Consider the following 23,454-nt stretch of genomic DNA (forward strand, 5'->3'; position numbering starts at 1 on the left):
TGAGCTGTGAGTGCCCATATGATCAAATCTGTTTTGTCAAGCAGGACCAAAGTATTGGACTGTATCTCAGCGTAGGAGGGTGTGGAACCATTGGGGAGTGATTGCAGTTTGCTAATCTGAAGCCACATCTGCTTCCGTCTCTGCTCCAGTTATACCATCTGGAGGGAACATAAGGTAGCTTAAAAGCTGACCCAGTGGAAGTTCTCTACTCTGAAATTATAGCTGATATTTCTCTTTCTTACCCCTGAAATGCTATTTCCTTCTAAGGTATCATTTGCACAGTGCTGCTTGTGACAACTAGAACAGGAGCCAGGCTCTCTGGCTTCAGACCAGCTCAGTCTCTTCTCTGTTGCTTGGATGGTCAGCAGTAGCAGATCCCGAGTCCTCTGCAGGGAGCAAGCAAATGACTTTGGCCATGGTTCATACTGTTAGGAGTGGTGAAGTGCAGATTCTTAGAGGAGGTTTTGGGTAAAAACAATGGTGAATGTGCATACAACTTGGAACAAGATTTAGGTCCTTGAAATTTGATTTAAATGTATTTTCTTAGGCATCTTATGTATACATAAAGTAAAACTATAAATATGGATATAAATATGTAGATATATACACATATCTGTACATAAACACATGTATATAAATACCTTTTGTTGTAAGCACAGGCTCAGCTTATATTAAACTAAGAAAATTTCCCTGTTGTATCCCTTACTTGAAAAAGAACCAACCCTCTGTCTCTTCGCTACATTCCAATCACCTTATAGTATGTTTAAGAAGTTGAATTGTTTGTGGAGAAGCTGCAGCAAAATTGGTTCTGCTTGTTCTAGAAGTCGCCCACTGTAACTGAATTATTTGGTTGCCCTATGTAAGGAGTGGAGCATGGAGTCGCTGCCGGCGGCACTGTGGGCTTTCCTTGCACATCTCCCAGTTGTGTACTCAGGCTGGCTGAAAGCACATAGCATAGACATCTGGTGGGATTTTGCCATTGACCTCAGCAGGGCCTGGAGGGCTTCCAGTCGGCACCATGTGTGAGATCTGGTGGGGCTGATGTACTGGCTGGGGAGAGAGTGGGCTGTCAAGTGTGCAGTAAAAGGTAGTAGTGGGGAAGGATGAGGAGGGATAGAAATAAGAGTTTGGTGACAACCAGAAGTTTGTAAGTTGACTTAAGCTGGTTTTATTGGTTTATTTGAATGTAAAAATCAGTGTATGTTCTAACCCGACTCATATAACCATATTGGTAAATATCGTAGTTTTATTACCCTGGATTGTTTTAAACAGCTTTTTAAAAAATTGTTTGCTTGGCAATGTTGTTAAATGGCGATGTTTTTGGCAGGAAAGGCACACAGTGGGGGATAAGGAGAGAAATGGAAATGGTTGTCAGTGGGGGAGAGGAAGAGAGAAAACAGCTAACAGGGGTTGAGTGAAGAAGAATGAATAGAAATGAGCAGGCTCTGGATACTCACTAGGAGGCTGGATTTGTAAATCAAAGAGGGGTCCTAAAAGCAAGAATGTGAGCGCTCTTTGAATGGGTACAGATTCTCCCACTTCTGCATCTTATTTTTCCATGTGGTTCTTGCTTTTAGAAACCTTTACCAAAAATTTGCTTTAATATGGGATTGGTTGGGTTGGAAGGGACCTTTCAAGAAGTGGTGGCTCCGGTTTTCTTTCCTAGGCTGCCCTTTCAAGCATATTGACTGTTTTGGCTCTTTCCCCACACCCAACAAAGTTTTGAGGGTATCTTTGCAAGGGTGCTTGCAACAGTTGATGGGGTAATAAAAGGGCAACAACTCTCCTTGCTCCCTGTCTTCATCCTTGGTTTGGGACCTGGCTGCCTTGGGCACCATTTGAGTCTTGTAGTTTGATTTTGGGAATTGTAGTTCAGTCTTTTTTGTGCAAGAGGCTCCTCACCTTCCAGGATTGCTGGAGAGCCCCTGGGATCCTACACTGTGAGTGCCAGTGTGGGGGTGGGCCAGTAAGAAGCCAAGAAGACAATGTTTTTTTGGGGTTTGACATATTAAAGAATTAAAGGAATAGAAGAAACTGTGAATCACAGCAGGATGCTAGACCAGGCTGAATAGGGAGTTGAATGGGACTCCTAAGTTCAGTGCTAGTCACACCTGCTAATCTTCTTGCCCCTCTCTCTGTCTCCCCTGAAAACTGTTAAAGAGCTGTCGTCTTGTATTTCCAAGAGACGAAAAAACCCAAACCTTTTTATTTCCCCTTTTTTTTTTTTTTTTTTTTTTTTCCTTCATTGAAAGAAAACATACTGGAAAGATTGAGAGAGAAATAAAATATCCAGTTGGGGAGAGTGAATGAATGAAAGAAAATGGAAAGCAACAAAAAAAAAAGGATTTTTTTCCCCTGCCTTTCAATATTAAGCACATGTATTATTGCCAGACATTGTCATCCTCAGAGTCAGCAATGCTGTACATTTTGGGAGAGAGTCTAGGTGATGGCAGAATGCTGTTGCTGTTCGGCATGTGACAGTGTTAGCTGGGCATGTGTTTTTAAACATAATTCCTTCCTGTTTTGCGTAGCTGCTTTGGAAGGAGGATGTTCACAAGGCCAATTATAAAGCTGCAAAATTTTCTTTTTTCCAATAAGAAAATCTAACCCCCAGTTTTTCTTCCAAGGAAATGTAGCTCCCCCTACCCCCCCAACTTCAGGAAGGCAGGATGATGTTAATTTTTCAAAATATTTTCCCTGCTGTCCTAGTTACTGTGCCAGTGACCTAGTGGTGTCTGTCTAATCTATTCTGTGTGCTCTGCCGGTGGTGAAAAAAGTTCTGCAAGCCACATTTTGCAAGAGATAAAAATACTGATGCCAAATTTTTGGCAGTTCACTGTGTGACCATGCAGCTACAAAACATTTTAGTAGATTCTGTCCTTTGATTTTCATGGTTCCACAGAAATCTCAGTTTAATCACAGATCAGTTTAAGGAACAGAACATAATGATCTTCTCTATGTAAACCAGTAGGGCTGTACTGTAATCTGCAGAAAAATCTGGTTTCAGTGTTGCTCTTTTGTTCTTTTTTAATAAGATTTCCTTAAATGGTAAGACTTAAAAAGGTAGGGGATTTTAAGATAGAAAAAAGCATGGTCCTGCTCTCTGGAGACCTGCCTTTGCGCAGTTTTTGTTAGGTCTGTAGAATGATTAGTTTTCCTACTTACTGCAGTCACATCTTTCGCTCCTTTTTTAGTGTTCATTTGCTTTTGGTTTTGGGTGAGCAGAACATATGCATTTGGAAGTATTTTGAGTCAAGTGTGCCTGTTTTGACATTGGAACTGTGGAACACAATTTTATGGTTGTTGATAGAGAAAAGTGAAAGTTACATGTTAAGTGTTGTCTATTTGAGGCTGTTACAGGAGTCCTGTGATTAAGGCTATGCAGATCTTTTCTGTGTGTGGTCATTTTTGCTTTTGCTGGCAGCTTTCAATCCTATCTTTCCCTTATGTATACTTTGAGGGAGGGTGGGTGATCCAGCTGTAGCATCTCTAGCCCAGGAGCTGCAGCTTCAGTTTCTTTCCAGAACGGATTTACAGTATGACCTTGGGCATGTCCCTTATCTTTTCCCTGTGTCTCACTTTTTCCCCTAAAACAAGGAAGATCATAGAGAGTGAGGTGAGAAAGAGGCACTGTAATACTTGGATGATTAGAGTTGTAAAAATACTGAGACTGGTGCTGAAGAAGTTCTGAAAGGTCAGTTTGTGGTAAAGAAGGCTTTTTTAAAAACTCATCTTTATTCAAAAGGTAGGTGATCTGAAAATTGCAGAGAAAAATAATAGCTGAAGAAAATTGCAGAGTTATTGCTGCAGCTAATGACTGTGGCAATTGCATTCTGCCCTTTTCTGCTGCAGCTTTCGAAGATTTTTATGATGCCGCTTCTGTTTTTGCAAAAGCTCAGCATGGTTCCTTGCACCTTGCAGAAGAGAGACTTAACTTGGTGTTGATCTGTCAGAGTCCTGCTAGAAACAGCTTTTAAATGATATTTAAACATGGCAGTAGTTTGTTTCAGTAGATAAAACATATTCTCATTTGTTTTGAGTGTCTATAAATAACTGTTCTGCAATCTTCAATATTTAGTTTTGAGCTACAGAAGAGGTAGGAGGTAAAATCTTCCTGGGATGTGAGCCTGAACTAAGCTTAATTAAAAAGCTCTGGAGAAATCTGGAAGAAGCAGCATTAGACACTAAAACAGGCTTGTTCTTGTTTCTTGGAGTTTCCTCTGCTCTTGATTTTCTGAGATGTTATAATTCAACTTAACCTCAAAAGGAAGACGGAAAGAAAAATTAACAAGTTACAAACTTGTGCTGCCTGGCTTCCCAGAATTTGTCCCTCCTCCTCTGCCTAAAATCCAAAACAAATTTGCTTAGCAAAATAATCCTTCAAAAAGAGGCTTTTTCCCCCCTGATGTTTAAATAAGCTCTTTTGCCTGTCTTCCGCCTGGTCTCATTTCAGGCTAACATAAATAAACAGTCTGGGATATATCTAATGTCAAGTTACTCTTTGAATGTGAAATATAATCCAGAAAATACATTGTTGAAGAAAACAGTTGTAGGCTTGAAAGTGCACACATGAACCAAGTTTTTCAGCTTTCTTCCTTCTTGAGAGGCAGCCCTTCCCTTGAAGTCTTCCCTGAGACATGGAATACTGGATTTTTAATGAGATAAGTCTTAGTGGTGAACTTACTAGTTGTGCCGGCTGTCAGTGTAAGTATAGACTCGACAGCCAAGCCACTGGTGAAACTTCAGTAGGAGCAAGGTCCTAGTTGAACTTGGGTTTGTCTTCACGTGAGATCGTGTGTGCGCTCTGTTGCTGGGGCCCGCACAGGCCTCTGTGGAGCTGAAACGAGGGGATGATTATTGACTCTAGCCCTTAGTTCTCAGACTTCTGCAAATAAGTCAAGGGAGCTTTTCATCAGAGTACGGGACAAAAAGTGACGAGCTTGCCATCCACGTTTGTACTGCACATCCCAGCTAGTCTTATAGTGTGAATAGACACTGGACGAGAACATTTAGACAAATTATCTCTCTGTGTACTTTGTTGGAAGTGCTTAGTAGTTGTTTCAAGAGTCAGGGCATACCGACCGCTGTCATGTGAAAGTAGTATTAATGAGCTTGTTATCCTAAACTGAGCTTGTTATCCCAAACCACATCAGGTGAATGGTGTGGTAGAAAAAGGAAAAAAAGTATAAATCTGCTATCAGTCATGAAGCAGACGTCAGAAAGGTCTGAGTGGCAGGAACACTGTGAAATCCTGACAGCAGGACAGTGAACTGGACAGCACAAAGAGTTTAGGACAAAGCCTGAGAGAGATATTATCCACTGTAGCTCCACTGGTGTTTGGAGCTACATTGAGTCAGGATTGGGCAGAGGTCATGCTTTTGCTTCAGTTTTGTAAAAATTCTAAGCCCTTCTATATCCCAATCTTTTGGGTATTCTCCAAGGATCTTGCAGTACTAGTACAGTTTATGCAAAGCTGTTTCTCTTAGATTTTTAAGGATGCATTGCTCCTTTAGTTTATCAAAGGAACAAGATTTAAGTACCACCACTTACAAACAGTTGCTTTTCAAAAGAGGTAGGTATTGCTAATAGCTCCTTGTAAAATAATGCTTCATTCATTGAATATCATGAACATGACATTTTTAACATGAAAGTGTTATTATAGCTGTTCTAACTGTAGTTGTCACCTTGATTTCAAAGAAAATGTTAAAAAACCAGCCTTAATCGATTTCATAATTCAGATTGTAGTTAGAAATATACCTGCAGGGAAATAACGAGGAGTTTGGTATAAATTTGGATGTCACAGTCTGCTCTCAGTCTGGAGGGTTTGCAGCAGCACTGTGATTCCACGTGCCCTTTCTGGGGCTGGTAAAAGGAAATACCCATGTGGAAGTAAATGCAGTGGAGTGTAAAACCTCTTCGAGTGGCATGTTAGCTTAAAGCAATCCAGAAAGTGGCACACACAAATTGACTCTGCATCTCCTGCAGCCTGCTGTGACTGCAGTGTTTCAGTAAACGTGAGGGTCGGTGTAGATCAGAGTTTTTGGAGACGGATAGGGTGGTCTGCCACTTTCAGCAGGGTGTCTGTGAAGGCAGCAGCTGTTCTGTGTTCATTTCCAGTCTAGTGTCCAAGAAACTGCACAAAGAAGTCAACAAAAAAATTGACCCAAATTTCTAATTTCTAATTCTAATTCCAAAATTTCTAATACTGTATTATTATTTTGTATTTTTCATTAATATTTCTGATCTGTGTCTACCCAACATCTAGAGGAGACACTTGTTACAGAAAAGGGGTCTCTAGTGCGGGTGGATTTTGTTACCAGCTGTCTGAATGGAAGAGTGAAAAGGGGAGGTATGCACCCAGGGAGGTGTGAGCAGGACGTTTTGGGGGCTGGGAGGGGTCAGGGCCGTTTAATATCAAGTCAGATTTGATACCTGAATTCATCCAGGACTACACTTTTCTGGGAGAGCAAAGCCGGCCACTTCAAACTGGTAGTGGGAGAAGAGTTTCAGGGATGCTCAATGCTAATGATTTTTGGCCTTGTGGCTTCCTTGGGGTTGAAATGGTGGAAAGCAGGCATGTTTGCATTGGAAAGTGTGCAGTGCAAGAAACTACCCATTCCTCCTTCCCCTGCCCTTCTCCCTGCCCTTCCCAGCCGTGTCCCCCTCTGGGTGATGTGGGATGGGGAGCCTGCCATGCAGCACTAGTGAGAGAGGTGGGATCTACCAAATACTGTCATATATCAGGCAGTGATGATGGGCAGTGACTGCCTGCCTGGACCTTTTGGAGTCCAATGCTGAGCAGTTTAAATCCCAAATTGCTATGTTACTTGTGGGAGGCCTCAGCGGATCTCTGCTCACAAAATAAGGAAATAAATGGGCCAGTTCCCTAAACCAAGTGCATGAACCACCCGTCAGAAATCTAGCAATAAAGAAGATCATAAAAACAAGTGGAAGAGGTCATCTGCCAACATCTGAAGGATCTGGGCATAGTTCTGTGTTTTTCAATGATCAATTCATCGATGATTTGGGAAAGGGAGAGGGGGAGAACAGTGATGTGGCAGAGTTTTTCTAATTATTCCAGTGTAAACTTTCATAAGAAAGACCCAGGTTGAGAAGAGAGGTGGTAAAGGTAATGCGAGTGACAAGGCATCCCATGAGACCTGTGCGGCTGTTGCTGACAGCAGTCTGCACAGCCATCGCGTCGTTGTGGGCAGGTAGAAGGGGTGTTGGAGTGGGAGCGTGCTTGGTGTGTGGGATCTCGTTGGTAGCATTTTGCTTTCGGTTGCCTTTAATTCCCATTTGCTGAATTTTCAACACAATTTTTAAGTCTAATGTGAGGTGTTGCAGATACTTTGTCCAGGTATGTTGGCTGATCCTCTCTGTGGGAAGATGTACTCTGATTAGTCAAAACAATTGAGTGAAGAAGGTGGGAGAGCCACATGTGCCTGTGGATCACGGAGGCTGGTGGAGACAATCATGTAGCCCTTTCTACACCATCTCTCCTTATGAGAGCTTTCTCTGCAGCTTTGGGAAATGATTGTAGGCTCTGCTGGTCCTGGGGCAGAACCAGCCTGGGGGGAACCAACTTCATCCCTAATGTCGGGGAGACTCTGCCCAGAGCAAACTGGGCAGGGTATTTTTGGCAGAGCTGTTGTTCAGGTAGCTCTCATCTCACCTGTGTCCAATCGTGACTCTCCCCAGCCCTGTTTCTGGGGTCAGTAGCCCCACTTCCCATCCCGTATACATCCTTTCTCCATCTGGGGAGAGCATGCTGAGCCCGAAGGGGTTGCATGTTTTAGCAGTGTGTGGGGAGAGGGAGCTCACCTGCCCTGTGCCTCGGGGCTGTCCTCTGGGTGCGCTGGGGAGGCAACAGTGCAACTGTTTCATGGAGACTGCGGATGCTAGTGACATTCCTCTGCTTCCTTCCGTCTTGCCACCAGTCACAGGAATGGTCAGACAATAGACTGTAGTATCTCTGAAAAACATTTGCATCATACAGATGTGTTTTGGCAAGCGTTGGGTGAAAGTATTTAAGGCATTACATTATTTATCAAAAGCATTAGCCTTAGGTAATGCACATAAACCCCTCCGTTTGTTTGTTATCTTCACATCTACACCTTGGTATACATAATTGAAAACATTTTTTTCAGCGGAAAGCAAGGTTAATATTTTCCAGCTAGAAAGTACCTTTTATCTCGTAAGCTGCCAGTTCTCTGTGCCAGCTGCATGCAAATGCCACCACTTTGGAAAAAAAGAATGTCAGGTGAAAAGTGGGTTGGATTATCCCATAAAGTGCAAGAATAGGGAAGAAAAATATTTTTAGCAAAAAGACTGTAAGGCAAACACCTTCTTTGTGGCAAAAACCAGCATGAGGTCTTTCGCAGCTGCATAAAGGAGTTTTACAAACTAGAAAAAAAATATTTTTCACAGGGCCTAAACAGAGCAAATAATGTGAGTGATATTCAATTAACCCTTCAGAAATAGGGGTTAAGGCTGATAATTTATCTGCACTTTCAGACTGCCATTGACAAATTCCTGTGCAAGATTCTATTCAGGGGAGATGGCCGTAAGTGGGTGAAACGCCTAAGAAATTGGCCAAGAAACAGAGGGTAAGTGGCAGGAGGAAATGATGAGGGTTTTATCACAGCAGAAATTTAGTTGCTGGATTCTCTGAGTGTTATGTAATAGGGCTGCCATTGAAAAACTATTTAACAATACTTAATTACTCATTTGTATTAGAATGTTCTAAATGAACTCCACTAGTTTATGGGAGGGAGCAGGCAATAACTGAGCAGTCAGTGAAAACATTTATGCAGTGTACAGAGGTCATTCAGGAAAGTAAATGTCTTGGCATGCAAAATATTTTAATGCCATTAAATACATCAGCTGTAGTTCCGCATTGTGAGTGTTTTGTCAGTTCTAGTTATCCCTCCCTGGGTGAAGCAGAAGCCCAGGAAGACCAATGGAAGTAAGTGCCTTGTAGCTGAATTTATAAGTGAAAAAAGCCAGAATTGGTCGATATAGAGAAAAGATGCAGAAGTGGAGATATCGCAGAAGTAAGCATGATTTACTGTTTCTCATAAAGCAGACCACAGGAATAATTGCTAACGCTGAAAGGTGAGAAATTTTACAGCCAGTGTAAAACATATGGCACTCTCTAAATGTAAACTGCTGTTTGCTCATGAAGCACTACCTTCTGACTTTAAGACTTGTATTCCACATTAAATACATCTGATGAGCAAGAGAGCACACCTGGGTAGGGAAAATCACTCTGCAGATGGGAAATCTTTTGTGTGGGAGCAGCTGGGAAGACATTTCCTAAGTGAACAAGTTATCCAACAAATATGCTCTGTTCTTTCCTTTTCTCTCAAGCTGTGGCCATGATGGGAGGCAAGCAAGTGCCCTGGATGGTGTGCAGGTGGGAAGGTGTACGTCAGCACCTGCGTTCCTCAATGCCTGGGGGATTTATCAGTGCAATTTGAACCTGACATTCCAGGGAGTGGAGATATTTTGAAATGGATGCTTAAAGCATGGATTTATATCCTCTCTGTATTTTCAGTCATCCATTGTTTGTTGTAATTCCCTGGGGCTGTTAATTATATATATAAATCAAACAAAGTCTATGGGAGTGACTAGTTTTTAAAGTGAAAGTCTAAGGCTTCCAGCGTCTGGGTCACATTATTCTTTTCAGGCCTAACAAAGCTGGCAGATCTTCAGTTAAGGGAAGGGCAGAACAATTATGTGTTTCAACTGTGTTTTATGTAATTTGTGCACTTTATGAAGTGCTTGTATAATAATTATTTTATCCCTGAAAACCTGATAGGTATTCTTCTAATGGGTTTTGAATTAAATTTGCATGTGAATTGCATTATTTTCTTTCAACAAATATGTTGTTATCTCTGACTGAAATGTGGATTGAAGAATCACTTGAAACATAATACAGAAGTAGTGCTGCAGACCTTAGCAGCCTGAAAAATAATTGAAGTAAGGAATGTTAACAAGCTCAAATGTCATCATCTTCCAAAAACTGACATTTAAGCTGATCCACATTCCCTCTCCTCCTTTATGTGGAATACAAAACCACATACGTTGTGGGGTAACTAAAGGAAATGTTTGGTGGAGTTGGTTAAGAAACAGTGGACATGTTATTTTTGTGTTAGCTCTTGTATAGCCACATTTGAGCCTGTTTAAAAAAATGTAGTTTGCATAGTGTAAAGATGTTGGGGGAAGGGATAATGAGTTCCTACTGAATACTAATTGCTTATGAGTTGTTCGGGGAGACTGTATAAGAATGGAGGATTTGTTGTAAATTAGTCACTAGCTGTATTGTGCATTGCTGTGAGGTTAGACCAGAGCTGTAAAGGTGCCAGCTCTACAAAATCTTTATGATTCGCTGCCTAACTTGGTGACTGTGTGAAGGAGAAAATACTATTCAGACTAAATATTATTGGAAAGAGAGCTCCTCTAATGACAGTGTAATCTTTCTTTGTAACACTTAAAGTTCGTTTGAGTTAGAAAGATGGGAGTGACAGATTTTGAGTGGGTTATTGCATCTTTTCCAGCTGCAAGATCCCAAGGTCTGCCGAAGTTGTAAATGCTGAGAGGAGGGGTATTGCTCTGCAGTAGTACAGGGTCCAGCAGATTGATTAGTGCTGTTAGCTTCCAGTTAATCTTTGGCTTCTTTAATTCCAGCATTTTGCCTGTCCTTAATTTGTGAGTCCTTGTAAGCCCCACTTTTAACATGGAAACAAAGCTTTGAAAAAGCTTGCAATAGTTTGTTTACTTTTGAGACGCATTTTCTCATTCCTTACTTGGCTTCTATTGTTTTCATTTATATCAAAATGGGAAGGTGAGTTAATGATTCATTGGCACACAGTGACCTTTCAAATAGCTCTGGACCACGATGCAACAGCTCCACTCGAAGCTCTCATACTTTAGCCTCCTTGCTTCTGCCTTAATATTTGCAGCCTGATCTGTCTACATGCCTGGACGCCTGAAGAGAGCAAACATTTACAGCTTCTCCCTCCCCTGTGTTTAGTGGGCAATTTGATCCTTCTTCGTCCATTCCTTTATTTTACATCACTCTTAGACTTGACTTGCTATTGAGAACAACAAAGTGCAACTTTAGGAATCTGCTCTCTGTTTATTTAGCACAAAAATGGACTCAGACTCTGATTCACCTTTTAATTACTCTTGGCCTTCCTTACCTAAAATGAGGATTCGAAGAAGGGCATCCAAATCAGGTAGAAAAAGTTGTCTTATTTCAAATGACTCTTACTTAATAGCTCTGCCTCCTTTTCATTGTCTGGTTGTATGCAGGTGACTATAAACAGCTTGCATGAGGTAGATTTTCTTTCTATCAAAACTCTACCTCGCTGTTAATTATGCTTTTGTAGATAGTGGTGTTGGAATTTGTTAAGTGAGAAGAAAATGTTTTCTCCAAATTATGTACTGTTGTTTAAAATTGTTTTTATTTCTTTACTCTCTAAGGGCTTTTTTTTTTTCCTGGTTGCATGTGTGTCTGTCAGTGAGCAGCTCTGAAACCCTGGGAGCTTCATAGCGCAGCAGCGGCTGCAAAAAGCTCTGCTGGTTACAGTTGTTTTCATTTAGGGGGAATTTGATAATTCAAATATGCCTTAACTACTAACAGGACTTTTTTTCCCCCCTGAATTACATACAAAAGTCTTGTCAGAATGAAGAGGGAAATATTTTGCTTTTTGTAAAGGAAAGCAAAAGGGTCAGTTACTGTCTTTGCACAGTTAGACATTGTCCTTCTTTGTTGAGTAGTCTTTGGGAGGTAAGCATTGTAAATGTCAGAATGGTAAAGGGGGTTTTAAGGAGGTTGAAAGGCGCTGACCAGCAAGTTTATGTGATGAAGAATTGTCATTGAAAGCTTTAATGAGGAAAGATAAATTTTTAGTACATCTAAAAGAAACATAATGAGGAGAAAGAATGGCAAAAAATGTAATCTGTGCTTCCTTCCATAAATAGTTTTTTTGTGTTTCAGAAAGGGAAAAAAACAAGTAAAAGATCTACCAGTGTCATTAAAGTCAATGAACCAGGAGAATTATGTTTACACAGGCTGAAACTTTGACCTAGTTTTAGAGTGAAAAATGTGTACAGAATGCACATCTTAATGTGCAGAATGCTTTCTGAACTTTTTACTTTTATTCATGGGGAAATCCGGTATGTCTGAAGTGCATAGGAATTTCTGTGATGTGTATGGATGCACATGCAATTTGTAAAGTAGATGAAATGGGTTGCAAGTTGCACAGTGTATGCTTTTTTTCCATCTCTCATGAGGGTTCATTTTATCTGTAAATGCTGTAGCTGCACACCCATCCTCCATGGCACTTTTGTTATTAATTTTACCTTTAGATGGCTGCTCTTTTTTTTTTTTTTTTTTTTAAAAAATCCTTCACCTGTTGTAAAGCACTGTATACAGATCTGGTGTTTGCATGTTAACAGTATTGCATCTTGTTTCCCGCCATGTTAATAGTATGCCAACACGCGTGGCTTGCACACACAGCTGACTGTATGTGGGGCTGCTGGAGCAGAAGGGTGCTCTTGGGTGCATGTGCATGTTCTAGTGCTAAAGTCGAAGGGTTCACCTGTGCTTGGGGAGCTGAAATCCTGGCTGCCCATGGGGTGGGAGAAATGCCTTTGCAGGGGGACAGCAGGCTCGTGATCTGTGCTTTTTTTCTGGTAGTAGCCGAACATGGCTAGTTGATGCTGGCACGCAGGTGTGGGGTGTGTACCTTGCAGCTGCATTTCCCTCATGCAGGAGTTTAGGTCTCAGTGAACAAGAGGCTTGTAGTGCCTGGTGCCAAGCAGCACGGGATTCTTCCTTCCCACTCTGAAGGCCATAAAGTCATTGTGTACCAGCACAGCGTGCTCCAGCTGATCTGGGCATTGACATGTCAGCCTCCTCCCTTGCCCTCTGAACCAGCAGGCTGTTAATTTCCCAGTCTGGGCTTGTTCCCCCTGGGAGGCAGGGGAGCTGTGCAGACCTCCAGCGGGAGAATCCGAAGTGGGAAGTCTTAACACTCCACTTTGCACCATACACACCAGTGTTTTCAAGTTTTAAGTTCCCTGTTGCCCCAAGGTCAGCTGTTGTCCCTGCTTGGGGTCTTCTCAGACTGGGTAGTGGAGCCCCAGCCCACCCCCTGAATTCCTGGGGACCAGCAGGAGCCAAGTGCAGGCTGTGTGCCTTCAGGGCCAGGTATTGCAGACTCCCTCCCTCCTGCTGAGGCTGCGTGTGCATGGCATAACTAAATTAGGCTCATCAGGGAATGTGAATGTGACTGTACCTTAGTGGGCTGAGGAGAGGGTCTAGATTTTGTTCCTTGTTGCAAGACCCCTAATGGTATTTATTTTATTTGAAATGGCCATATGGCAGGTACTCTGCTCCCCTCCCCTTGGCACTGCATAGTCCCACCTGTTCAGGGGCAGTGACTCTCACAGCTTTTTTGGAGGCTTTAACAGCCTTCAGGTGGCTGAGAATATCTGTTGCTGACAAGACTGTCCCACTGTGCTGGGAGGTGGGAGTTACGTGCTGACTCCACTCAGGCAGAGGTGGGAATTGAAAGTGAGTGTCCCGTATCTTGGGAAAATACTTGCCTGTTGTGCTGTTGTATAAAAGTGAGACACCAACTTAGTTCTGTTTGTATATTCATTTGTATAGTAGGTAAGGTGCCTGCTTCAGGGGGGAAGGTCAGGGCTGTGAATACCATGTGAGAAAGTGTCGCTTTCTTGTACCCCGTGTTTAGGTGACAAAGATCAAAGTCAATGATTGACAAGTGCCTTTATCTTCAGTGTTTCTTTGGGACAACTTTAGGACCACATCTTGAACATGATGGTATGATTTCTAGCATTCAGATGCCTGATCCTTTCCATGCAGTATATAGAAAAGGCAGCGCTTTAGTTTCCACTCTGTAGATTTAGGATAGTTAAATGTTTGTGACAACAGCACTTGAAAACATACCTCACTTTACCTTCTGTTAATGCCATTTTTATGTACTTGTTTAAGTTTGCCCTCATGAGTAGTGGCACTGTCTGAATGAAGCGCTAAGGCACCTGATACAGGGATGCAGGTCCCTCATCGAAACTGGTTGTGTAGTCCACATCTACAGATGTGCATGTCACTTCGGTTGGCCTCTCGCCAGGAATGTGTGAACTTCTTTCTCCAAATTGAGGTGACCACTTCTGGATTTAGGGGAGTATTTCTGCAGTCCTGCGTGACCCATGCACTTAGCTGTCTGCATTTTTCGCTGACTTCTTAGCTGTGTTACTTCCAGTTACACATTAACCCCTGCTCAAGTTTGCTGGGGGTAAATGTGATGAGCTGTCTGAAAACTATTCATTGTATCTAGAGAAGGGAATTTGTAATTTCTTTCCTGGCTCTCAGCTTGGTCACATTGATGTATTTAATTTCTCTTGCTGTGTGCCCTCTCATAGAATGATTTAAGTAGTTTTGATTTTTGTGGAAAAACACTCAGTGTTATGTTCTTGCCATTTTCTGACACAGGTCATTCAAGGCTATATGTTTTCTTCTGCCAACATAAAGCATGTTTTGAATTACTGCTATGATGATTGTGTGGGTTTTTTAAAGTATTTTTATAAGCTTTTGTGCCTGGTAAAATGTGCAGCCTTTGCTGTATAACTTTGATGACAACACTACAGAAGATGTAGAGAACTTGTGCCTAGTTATTCATGGGTCAAAGTCTTTTGTTTTATCCATGTTTGGAGATTTTCCTTCCCAGCACTGTGGCTTTTGTTCACCTACATCTCAATAACACATACATCTTTCTTGACTGTTTACCAGGTAGATGGCAGAGAGCCACAGGCTCTGCTAAAGGAGACATGCCTTTATTTTGTTCTTTTTCTGTGGTCATGGCACAGTATACAGTCAGAGAATGTTCAGCTCTGGCAGAGAATGTTCAGCTCTGTGCTTGCTCAGTACTTGTTTCAGTAGCAGAGCCAAGTCTGCTATGTTGTATTCAGGTTGTTTTTACTTTAGTAAGCATCTTTAAGTCCCTTGCCAACACCTTACAGAGCTAAAAATCTTTGGGATGCACTCATACTCAAAAGAAGTGTCAGTGGCCCTGGCAATCTTATCTGTCTTTCATAAGCTGTGCTGAAGTTTTGCATCTGCAGTGACAATAAGCATTGTGAATGGGTGGGAGAGAGATTTGAGACAGTCTGCAAATGCATTTTGTTGATAGTCCTCATCTTTCAGGCAAGGACAGCCTTGCTGCATGTTACTACTGGTACGCAATGCAGTGAGCTATTACCTGCTGCCATGTCAACCTGGCAGGTCTGCTGATGGTCCCTGTAAGACCGAGGTGACTTGTAGCCGGCAACACAGGCTGGAGGCAGTTAGTGGGGCTGTAGGAATGCAGTGTGTGATGTGGACATTTGCAATGGTTTTGTCACTTTTTAAACTATGCAGGCCTGTCCAGTGGAAGTAAGTTACTAGCACAGTCAATGTGTAATTAATAATGCTTTCCCCTGCATTCAGCAGTCTTTTAAATATTTCTCTTGTTACAAAATAAGCTTGATGTAGTCCTCCCTTCACCCATGTTTGAAACTGGGGGGCAGAGTGGGATTAGGGAAGGTACAGTGGCATCATGTTGCAACCTGAAGCCCAAAACAATCTGGTACCTTTTGTCTGTTCATTTGAAACCTCAATGAATATTTATTTAGATATCTCACCTTTAACAACGGACTGACTGGAACATTGTCAGAAAAACATACGGCATTTATCATGTTTTAGCAGTAAAAATTTAGCTACAGAAAGTATTGCAGATAATACATTCTGAAGTAACTTGCTGTATTTGCAGCAGCTTTCTTCAGGAGTTGTTACTTAGGTTGTTATTTTCTTAATGAATTTTAAAATAATGTAAAATGTGGTATTAAAAATTGCTATATAAATAAAAATGTGAAAGAATAGTGGCATTTTGGTTTTTTTTTTGGCTTGGGATATTTAATTCATAGTGCAGTCCATTAACTGACTGTAGAGACCCCAGCATTGGTCCCTGTCGCTGAAGTCAAGAAGCTGTGCCTATAAGCTTGGATTTATGCCATGATCTGGGATTCCCTAACACCTGGGCTGTGTTTCAGGGATATGTGTTGAACCTTTGCAGCATAGCACTGGAGCCAAATACCACCCTTGCCAGTTGTACCCAGTGGGTTTATGTATGAGAGGGAGTGCATGCTGGGGAAGGTAGTAAGCATCCAAGAAACAAGAGGATCTTGATTTTGTCCAAGAGAGTTTTTTTTTTTCCTTCCTGGTTGTTGGTTTAAGATCAGCCTTTGGAAAGCTTTACAGGCCACAAGAAAGTACGGCCAGTTTTGCCAAATCACATTTCCATATGATTTTAGCTGCCAGAGTCTGATGAACTGCTGTAGAAAACAATGCTTTTATACCATTTATAAACAAAGGCTTTGGGACCTTGGCAGACATAAGGAAATGGTTTGTATCTTTAACAATTCTCAAGATGGCAGTCACTAAAATCATGTTAAAATCTTGCAGGAGGAAGAAGCAAAATGAGAAGCATAAGGATGTTTTGATTGTATGAGATCCCGCAAAACCTGCCAGGACTAGAAACCAAATAATTCTTAGTGTGCCATTTCTAAATGGGGAGTTCCAGTTTTCTGTAAGTGTAGAGCTTCCGGTTCTTGGGCTTCATGAAATGGCACCTTAAAATTAAATAAAAGCTATGGTGTAGCATTGCAGTTTCTGCAGCGGTCTGAGAGTTTTTTTTCTTTTTTTTTTTTTTTTTTTTTTTTTTTCCCAAAAGAACAAACGCCCCAGACCTTGACAAGTGTAGTTTCTCGTCCAGTGCCATTTCTTCATTATAACTTTTCTTTCTGTCTGATGGCCATAGGTATCTTGGATGGGGCTCTAAGCAAACTGATCTAGTGAAAGGTGTTGCTGCCCGTGGCAGAGGGGTTGGACTACGTGATCTTTAAAGTTCCCTTCCAACCCAGACTGTGCTAGATGATTCTGTGATCTTCCAAAAGCAGTTACATTGCTTTAGGAATATAGCCTGGGAAAAGTCTTTAGTGGCATCTTTTCCTTTCAGCCTTTTCAGAAAACATGAATGTCTGATGCATACTGAGAATAATTTTTGGAATAATTTTCAGTTATTCAATAGACAAACTGGAATTAAGTTTATTGAGAGTTCTGATTTCTGATAGTTTGCTGGGTATGATTCTTTATCACATCATTCTTATGCTAGTCTATCTCAGTTCACTTCCAATGGCAATGTTTGACTTACAGCATCTTAAAATAAAGAAAATTGCATTACAACTGTAATTTTCTTTGAGCTTGTTTTCACACAGTCTAGGACAAGGCTGGGTTACACTTTGTCAGATTTTGCTCCTTTTACAGTCAGAGGATAATATGCTGGATTGGTGCGTACTTTTCATATTTACAAGCAGCTTTAAGAGAAGTGAGCCTGCAGGACAGACTGACAGTGTTTCTGTAACGCTTGATTAGGTTTTCTGCAGCTCAAAGCCATGAAGTAGCCACCCTGTGCATTTTTTTAATAATATTTGCAATCATGAACACATTATTGAAAACTAAACTTTGAAATTCTGTTAATGATTTCTGGTGAATCTGATAATTTCTATTTTCAGTACCAAGACCAGACCAGATGCAGTCTTCATCCCAAACATCTTGTTCCTGGGTCAGGTCTTGATTGATTGCTGTCACTCTGTAAAAAGACACTATCAGTGGTATTTTCCTATTACAATTTTGTTGCTGCTTTTTGCTTTAAAAACAGTAGTCTGCTTTATTGGTTTAAGGTTAGTATTTGTGTGGCTCCTGGTAGGTAGAATGCTTTAGGAGAGTCATTATTTGACTGCAATTGAACAGTATTCTGTTCATATAACGTATCAGGTGTTACGTATTTAATATATAGGCCAGAATAACGCATATTTCATCCCAGCCCATAGATCTTGTCCTATGTACTTCTGCAACCACAGATCTCTACAAAGTTCTAGGTTAGATGGAAAATAGAAGGTTCTGCTAACCAAGATACAGGAACACTTATTTTTAAGTTATACGAGTTATATGAATGAATCTGTAGTACCTCTTAGAGTTTTGTCAACTGTAAACTTCTTGGAACATGTAGCAAGTGTTAGGCAATTACAAAATGGGCAGATTTTTGAGACACCACACAAATATTACTCAAACTGTAATCCTAAGATTTGGTGCTTAATGTTTAACTTGGCCATTTTTATGACAGTGTACATACATGAGAAGAAAGTGGTTTGAGATTTAATGGCATGTTTTTCACAATTTCTTTTTTCCAGAGCAGAAACATTCTACTCTTGATGTTCTCAGAAAACTCAAGGCTCCACCTACTTGCTTTGCTGCAACCAGACTTTCTGCGATGCTGAGTGGAAGTGATGAAGTATATGCAAACTGCATGGTAGTAGACCGAGTAAGGTTATGTTTTAACTTTTGGCAAATATTTCATCATCTTCTGTTAAAGTCACTTACTTGTGTGATAGTAGCATCTTCTAGATCTGTGATGTGTGGCCAGTTAGTAAAGCTCTAAAATAAAAACAGTAATACCTTACTCTTCTTAGCTATATTTTGTAACTTATTTCTGAGTCACTTTAACAGATTCATTGATGATAGGAATTATTCTCCCTACCCTGTAGGGAGAACTCTAAGGGAGCTCTTACTGTCTTTTCTGTGTGTTTGTGAGCTAAATTGTATTTGCCTATTTCTGAGAAACATTAACATAATGTATTTTGTTCCTGTACACTTCATATTTTCTGAATTCTATGTGCATTCACCATAGAGATGAATTTGCTGATGCTGGCTAATTTCAGAAGTTGATTAGATGCTCATAGCTAAGCTAATAGTCTCAACAAAAATGAGATACTGCTGAAAAGATGAAGTTGATGTCCTACAGCTGACATGAAGCATTCTGATACTGGAGATCCTGACTCGGTATTCATATTTCTGATTTATTTGTCACCAGCACTGGAGATGAGCCACAGCATCCAGACCAAATTATATTTTACATCACCATGTTGCATCTGAAATCTCTCCCCCCATGGTCACATTCAGATGTCATAACATGGGCAGGGGGTACTAGTCCAACGTCATTTGTAGCGGCTGTATGTAGTTAAAGAGCTGCTGAATTCTTGGGGCGTGCAGCTGTGTTTGAGTGATGGTTGAAGTGATTTATTTATTTGTAACCTGCTGTGGGCTTTTCCTGGGGTGAAAGTTGGAAAACACGACTAAGAAATGATCAGATCATAATGTTAGAAGAAGGCTGAGATTTTGCAAGTGTGATTTTTTCCCCCTCTTTTGTGTGGGGTTTTTTTTCCCATTTCCTGAAACACTTCTCCCACTGCATTCACTGCAGTCCAGTTCGTTGTGACAGCTTTTCAATCAGAGGCCAGCGTGTTCAAAATGCACCTAAGTTACTGAGAGATGCATGAAATAATGACACAGGAGTGAACAACTGGCAGGAGATGATATATGTAGTTGGTGAACCATTGATTTTAACAATACCCAGGTTGAAAGGACAGAGCTGCAGAAGTGCAGCTCCATTACAAATGCAGATATTACCTGAGTGTATTACTGGAGGGTCCTTCAGTTTGGATTATTAACCTTTACTCAATACATAGCCACATTCAACTTTTGTTAAATTGCTGATTGGGGCCATATTCTCCCTTAAGCATCACACAGCAGGAGCTGGAATGGCTACCAGAGGCGGCCTTTCTGGTGCTGAGGGAAAACGCTGCCTAGGCAGGAATAACTTTGAAGGAAGGAGCAGCTGTGTGAGACCTGGGAAAAGCATTTTACCTTTGTGCATCTTATATACACAACACAACAGAAGTAATTCCAGACTTGCATGCGTTGCTTTGAAAGCAAATGTGGGCTGCCGTAAAAATGCCCACAGTTCTTTCTGTCTTTTAGTAAAAGAAACATCATTACAATGGGGATGAAAACACATCCTGGGGCTGAACAAGAGGAGGTCAGCAGTATTAAAGACCAGGGCTTTGGAGATGCTTGCTTTTATACAGGTGCTTTTTGGAGGCTGGGTGTTTTCACTGGCCATGTGACCTTTCAGTATAATTCACCATCTAAATAGACAGCACAGCATCTAACCAAAAGACTGACAATAAACTGTGTTTTAGTATTTTCTGCAGAGTCGACGGAGAGAGTTCAAATCAGTTGCACAAAGAATTATTTGTTAGGAGGGCCTAAATCCTGATACCTGTACCTGAGAAAACATAATTCCCAAACTCCGTTCCTTCTTTGTGCAAGAGGAGGGGTGAATCATGCCCATAATAGCATAATGGCTAAAAAATCAAGATTTCTTTCCCTGTGTCTCCTGGAGAACCTCTGTTCCAAGTCATGTATATTTATCTCAAAACTTAGGAAATTGGTACTGGAAAATAAAAAGTACATGATGTGTAGGCTGATTTTTCCAGATTGCACAATGTTTGAATTCTCCTCCATATGTCTCCCACACTAATGTATTACGCGTAGTTTTTGCTTGATTCAAGGATATTTTTTAATCAAAGCTATAAATATATGAATTGATACATTTAACAAAAGGTATAAATGTGAGACAGACATCCAGTAGACTTGCAAATACCAATTCATTCCTACTGCAGTTATGGAAAAAAATGATGCAAGGTCTAGAATCTCTTAGCTGTATAACTTGCCTTCAATTCATGTAAAAAGTAATAGGGGGGAGAAAAAAGGCAAAACACATAACCATGAACAAAATGGCAAACTAATTTGATCCTTGTTCCCTGACACTACATCTTACCAGCATTCTTTTTTTTTTTTCTGCAGGCTGGAGATGTAAAGACTGATTGTGTTCATGGGGATGGTGTCAGCAGTGAAAGATGTCTGAATCCCACCAGCTCAGTCCCAATAACTAAGAGCTCTTCTTCTCCCTCCCTTGAGGAGAATGACCAATATATGTATGTTCCAAATGAAGGAAATCAAAGGCCAGCGAAAAATGGAGAAAATGCAAGTTTAAGACATACTGTTTCACCTTCTACTCTGTATGGAGCAGATTCATACCTTCCCTTCAAGACCCATGGATTTATTAAGGACCGGGGCCAACTTTATGCTGACATGAGAAAAAGAAGGTATGAATTGACTTGATAATATGGCCAGATTGAGGATTATTTATGATAAACTTTTATTTCAAAATATGAAGCAGAATCTGTAATAATAAATATTTTTACTGAGGTACAATCACTGTTTTCAATCACTAATATTTAAATTGTCCTAATGATCTGTTTTCATAAAACATTTATAAAGACATTTTTAACAAATAAAAGGTGTTGTCTAAGTAAATAAATTTTTAATGTAAATTTATATGTTTACACCTTTTTTCTTGTATGTATTCTTTAAAGAAAAAGAATCAGCTTTTCAGTGTAAGAGTTTCCATTGTGGCATTTTTGTCAGAAACCAGAATTTCACCCGAGTTTTCCTCAGTTAAATTTCCCATTAAGAAAATAGTCCAAAATGTGTTGAACTCTGGGAATATTTCCAGTCTTTGCACTGCCTTGTAGAAGGACCAACTTATTCCTGGCTGCATATTGGTTTTTACCTCAAAAGACACAGTGCAGAGTACAGTGTGAGCTTCTGGTAGGTGCAAACTGATATTTGCTCTTTTGCTGGTGCTGGTTTGCTTCCAGCAGAGCCAGTTATCTGAGGACCCTCTTCCAGCTGGCTTTAGGTTATACTGGGAACAGGTTGGCTTCAGGAATGTGGAGAGCTTTGCAGATGAAATCATAACTTTTATTTTTAACACCTATTAAATTTCCCTGATAAAAAGGCTTTATTTCTTCTCTGGATAGAAGAGACATGAAATCAGTTCCCTCTTGTACAGAAAGAAATTTGAATCTGTCTCCCACCTTTCAAGAATGTTTGGATTATTTGGAGGAAGGACATCAGATCTATATCAAAACAGGAAGGAAGCAGTAGTGTCTGTCTGTTGTCGACTGAAGTGGGCAATAGCATTTTCTGTACCTTAATTTGAGATTTTTATGCAACTATAAAGTCCCACTAGGAGGAGTCTTAACACAGATACGACAACAAGTGTCAGACTGAGTTTTCTTTCCACAAACTCTTACTTTTGCTAACTATGGGAATATGTATATATGTACTATAAATAATCTTCTCTGTCATAAACATTTTTCTCCTATACATTTTTAGATATCCCCACCTGTTTTAAGGCCTAGCTCAGGTACCTGTATGAGCTTTAAAAGCTTATATGAATTTTCAGAGAGATGTGATTGACCTTAATGTGTCCACTGTAAGTGATCCAAATATTATAAATAAAATAAGACTACCAGTATGTAATTCCAGCAGCACCTTTTTTTTAACAGATCTTTAAATGAGCTTTTTATGTCAGAAAAATTCCCTGGGTAAGTTAGTCTGTTGACAAAGACATGTATTGCTTTTCCAGTTCTAAAATGTGACAGTAACTGATAATGGCAGTTAAATAACTTGTTTCTGAGATAACTATTACTAGGAAACGCTGTGAAAGATGTCTCCAAGATTGTATTAAGGAAGTAATTTTGGACAGTTTTGATAAATTTGCCCCCTGACAAAGTGAATTGTTGTGGTGCGTGAAGGAATTGGTGTGCTTTTATTGTGAGTAGGAACTCTGGCTACTTAGAAATACCACACATAATTTAAAGTTTTATGTTGTAACGCTGGAATGTTATTGCAAGCAGTCAACCATTCCTTCCAGTCACTCTGATGAAGAGACTCTGAACTTGCTGTTGCAGTTAATGGGACCCATCCTGGGAAACCCTGGTACTGCTTAGAAACTTTACTGCACCCTTGCTCAGGAGCCCTTGCCAATCAAGTAGGCTCTGTGTGTTTGAAGTATTGATTTAGCCAGAGATTTTTTGGTGTGTTTATAGTCCTGTATGTTTTTAAGTTTATATCTTTCCAAATGAATCTCATAAACTCTCTGATACCCTCCATCTCTCTTAGTTTTCTCTTCCATCCTGCATCAAGTCACAGATATAGAAAAAAAGATACCTGTGAATATCCACATCATATCTTTCAAATACTCGCACAAAATATCCATATATACCCACATAACTTAATACTGAAATTTGAGCTAGTTGTCTCAGTTCTCTGTTATCATCTATATAGACAGGCACATGTGTGGAACAAAAAAATTTTAAGGGAGGTGCTGAACATAGGTCTGAAAATCATCCTTCATTGGTGGCTGGCTGTGGTGGGAGCCTACATGACTGCAGGTGATGCAGACGTCTGTACTGCAGATCCACAGCGTTGTGTCAGATGAGTCCTGCACAAGTGACTGAGTACCTTGACCAGGTGACTGCAAACCTGAGAGGGACTCAGAGCGTGACCTACCTAACATAATTATGGTGTTTAGGGTTGTCATTGACCAGCGTATACAGCAGTATCTTTGCTTG

The 23,454-nt window shown here is 40.6% G+C and overlaps 1 protein-coding gene across 7 annotated transcripts in view; it reads left to right on the top strand.

The window, feature by feature from the left end:
* The window catches only part of ARHGEF28 (Rho guanine nucleotide exchange factor 28), a 118,275-nt gene that overhangs the window by 45,868 nt on the left and 48,953 nt on the right, over positions 1-23,454 (top strand). For 5 of the 7 annotated variants that reach the window (XM_037373268.1, XM_037373264.1, XM_037373266.1 and 2 more), the window contains 2 exons: positions 18,322-18,452; positions 20,837-21,138. In XM_037373268.1, coding sequence (XP_037229165.1) covers positions 18,322-18,452; positions 20,837-21,138 — 433 coding nt within the window. Of the gene's footprint in view, positions 1-10,905; positions 11,244-18,321; positions 18,453-20,836; positions 21,139-23,454 lie in introns of those variants that run through there. The other 2 variants (XM_037373270.1, XM_037373269.1) reach the window with 1 other exon arrangement.

Source organism: Falco rusticolus, chromosome Z (genome assembly GCF_015220075.1).
Source record: "Falco rusticolus isolate bFalRus1 chromosome Z, bFalRus1.pri, whole genome shotgun sequence".
Taxonomy (NCBI): Eukaryota; Metazoa; Chordata; class Aves; order Falconiformes; family Falconidae; genus Falco; species Falco rusticolus.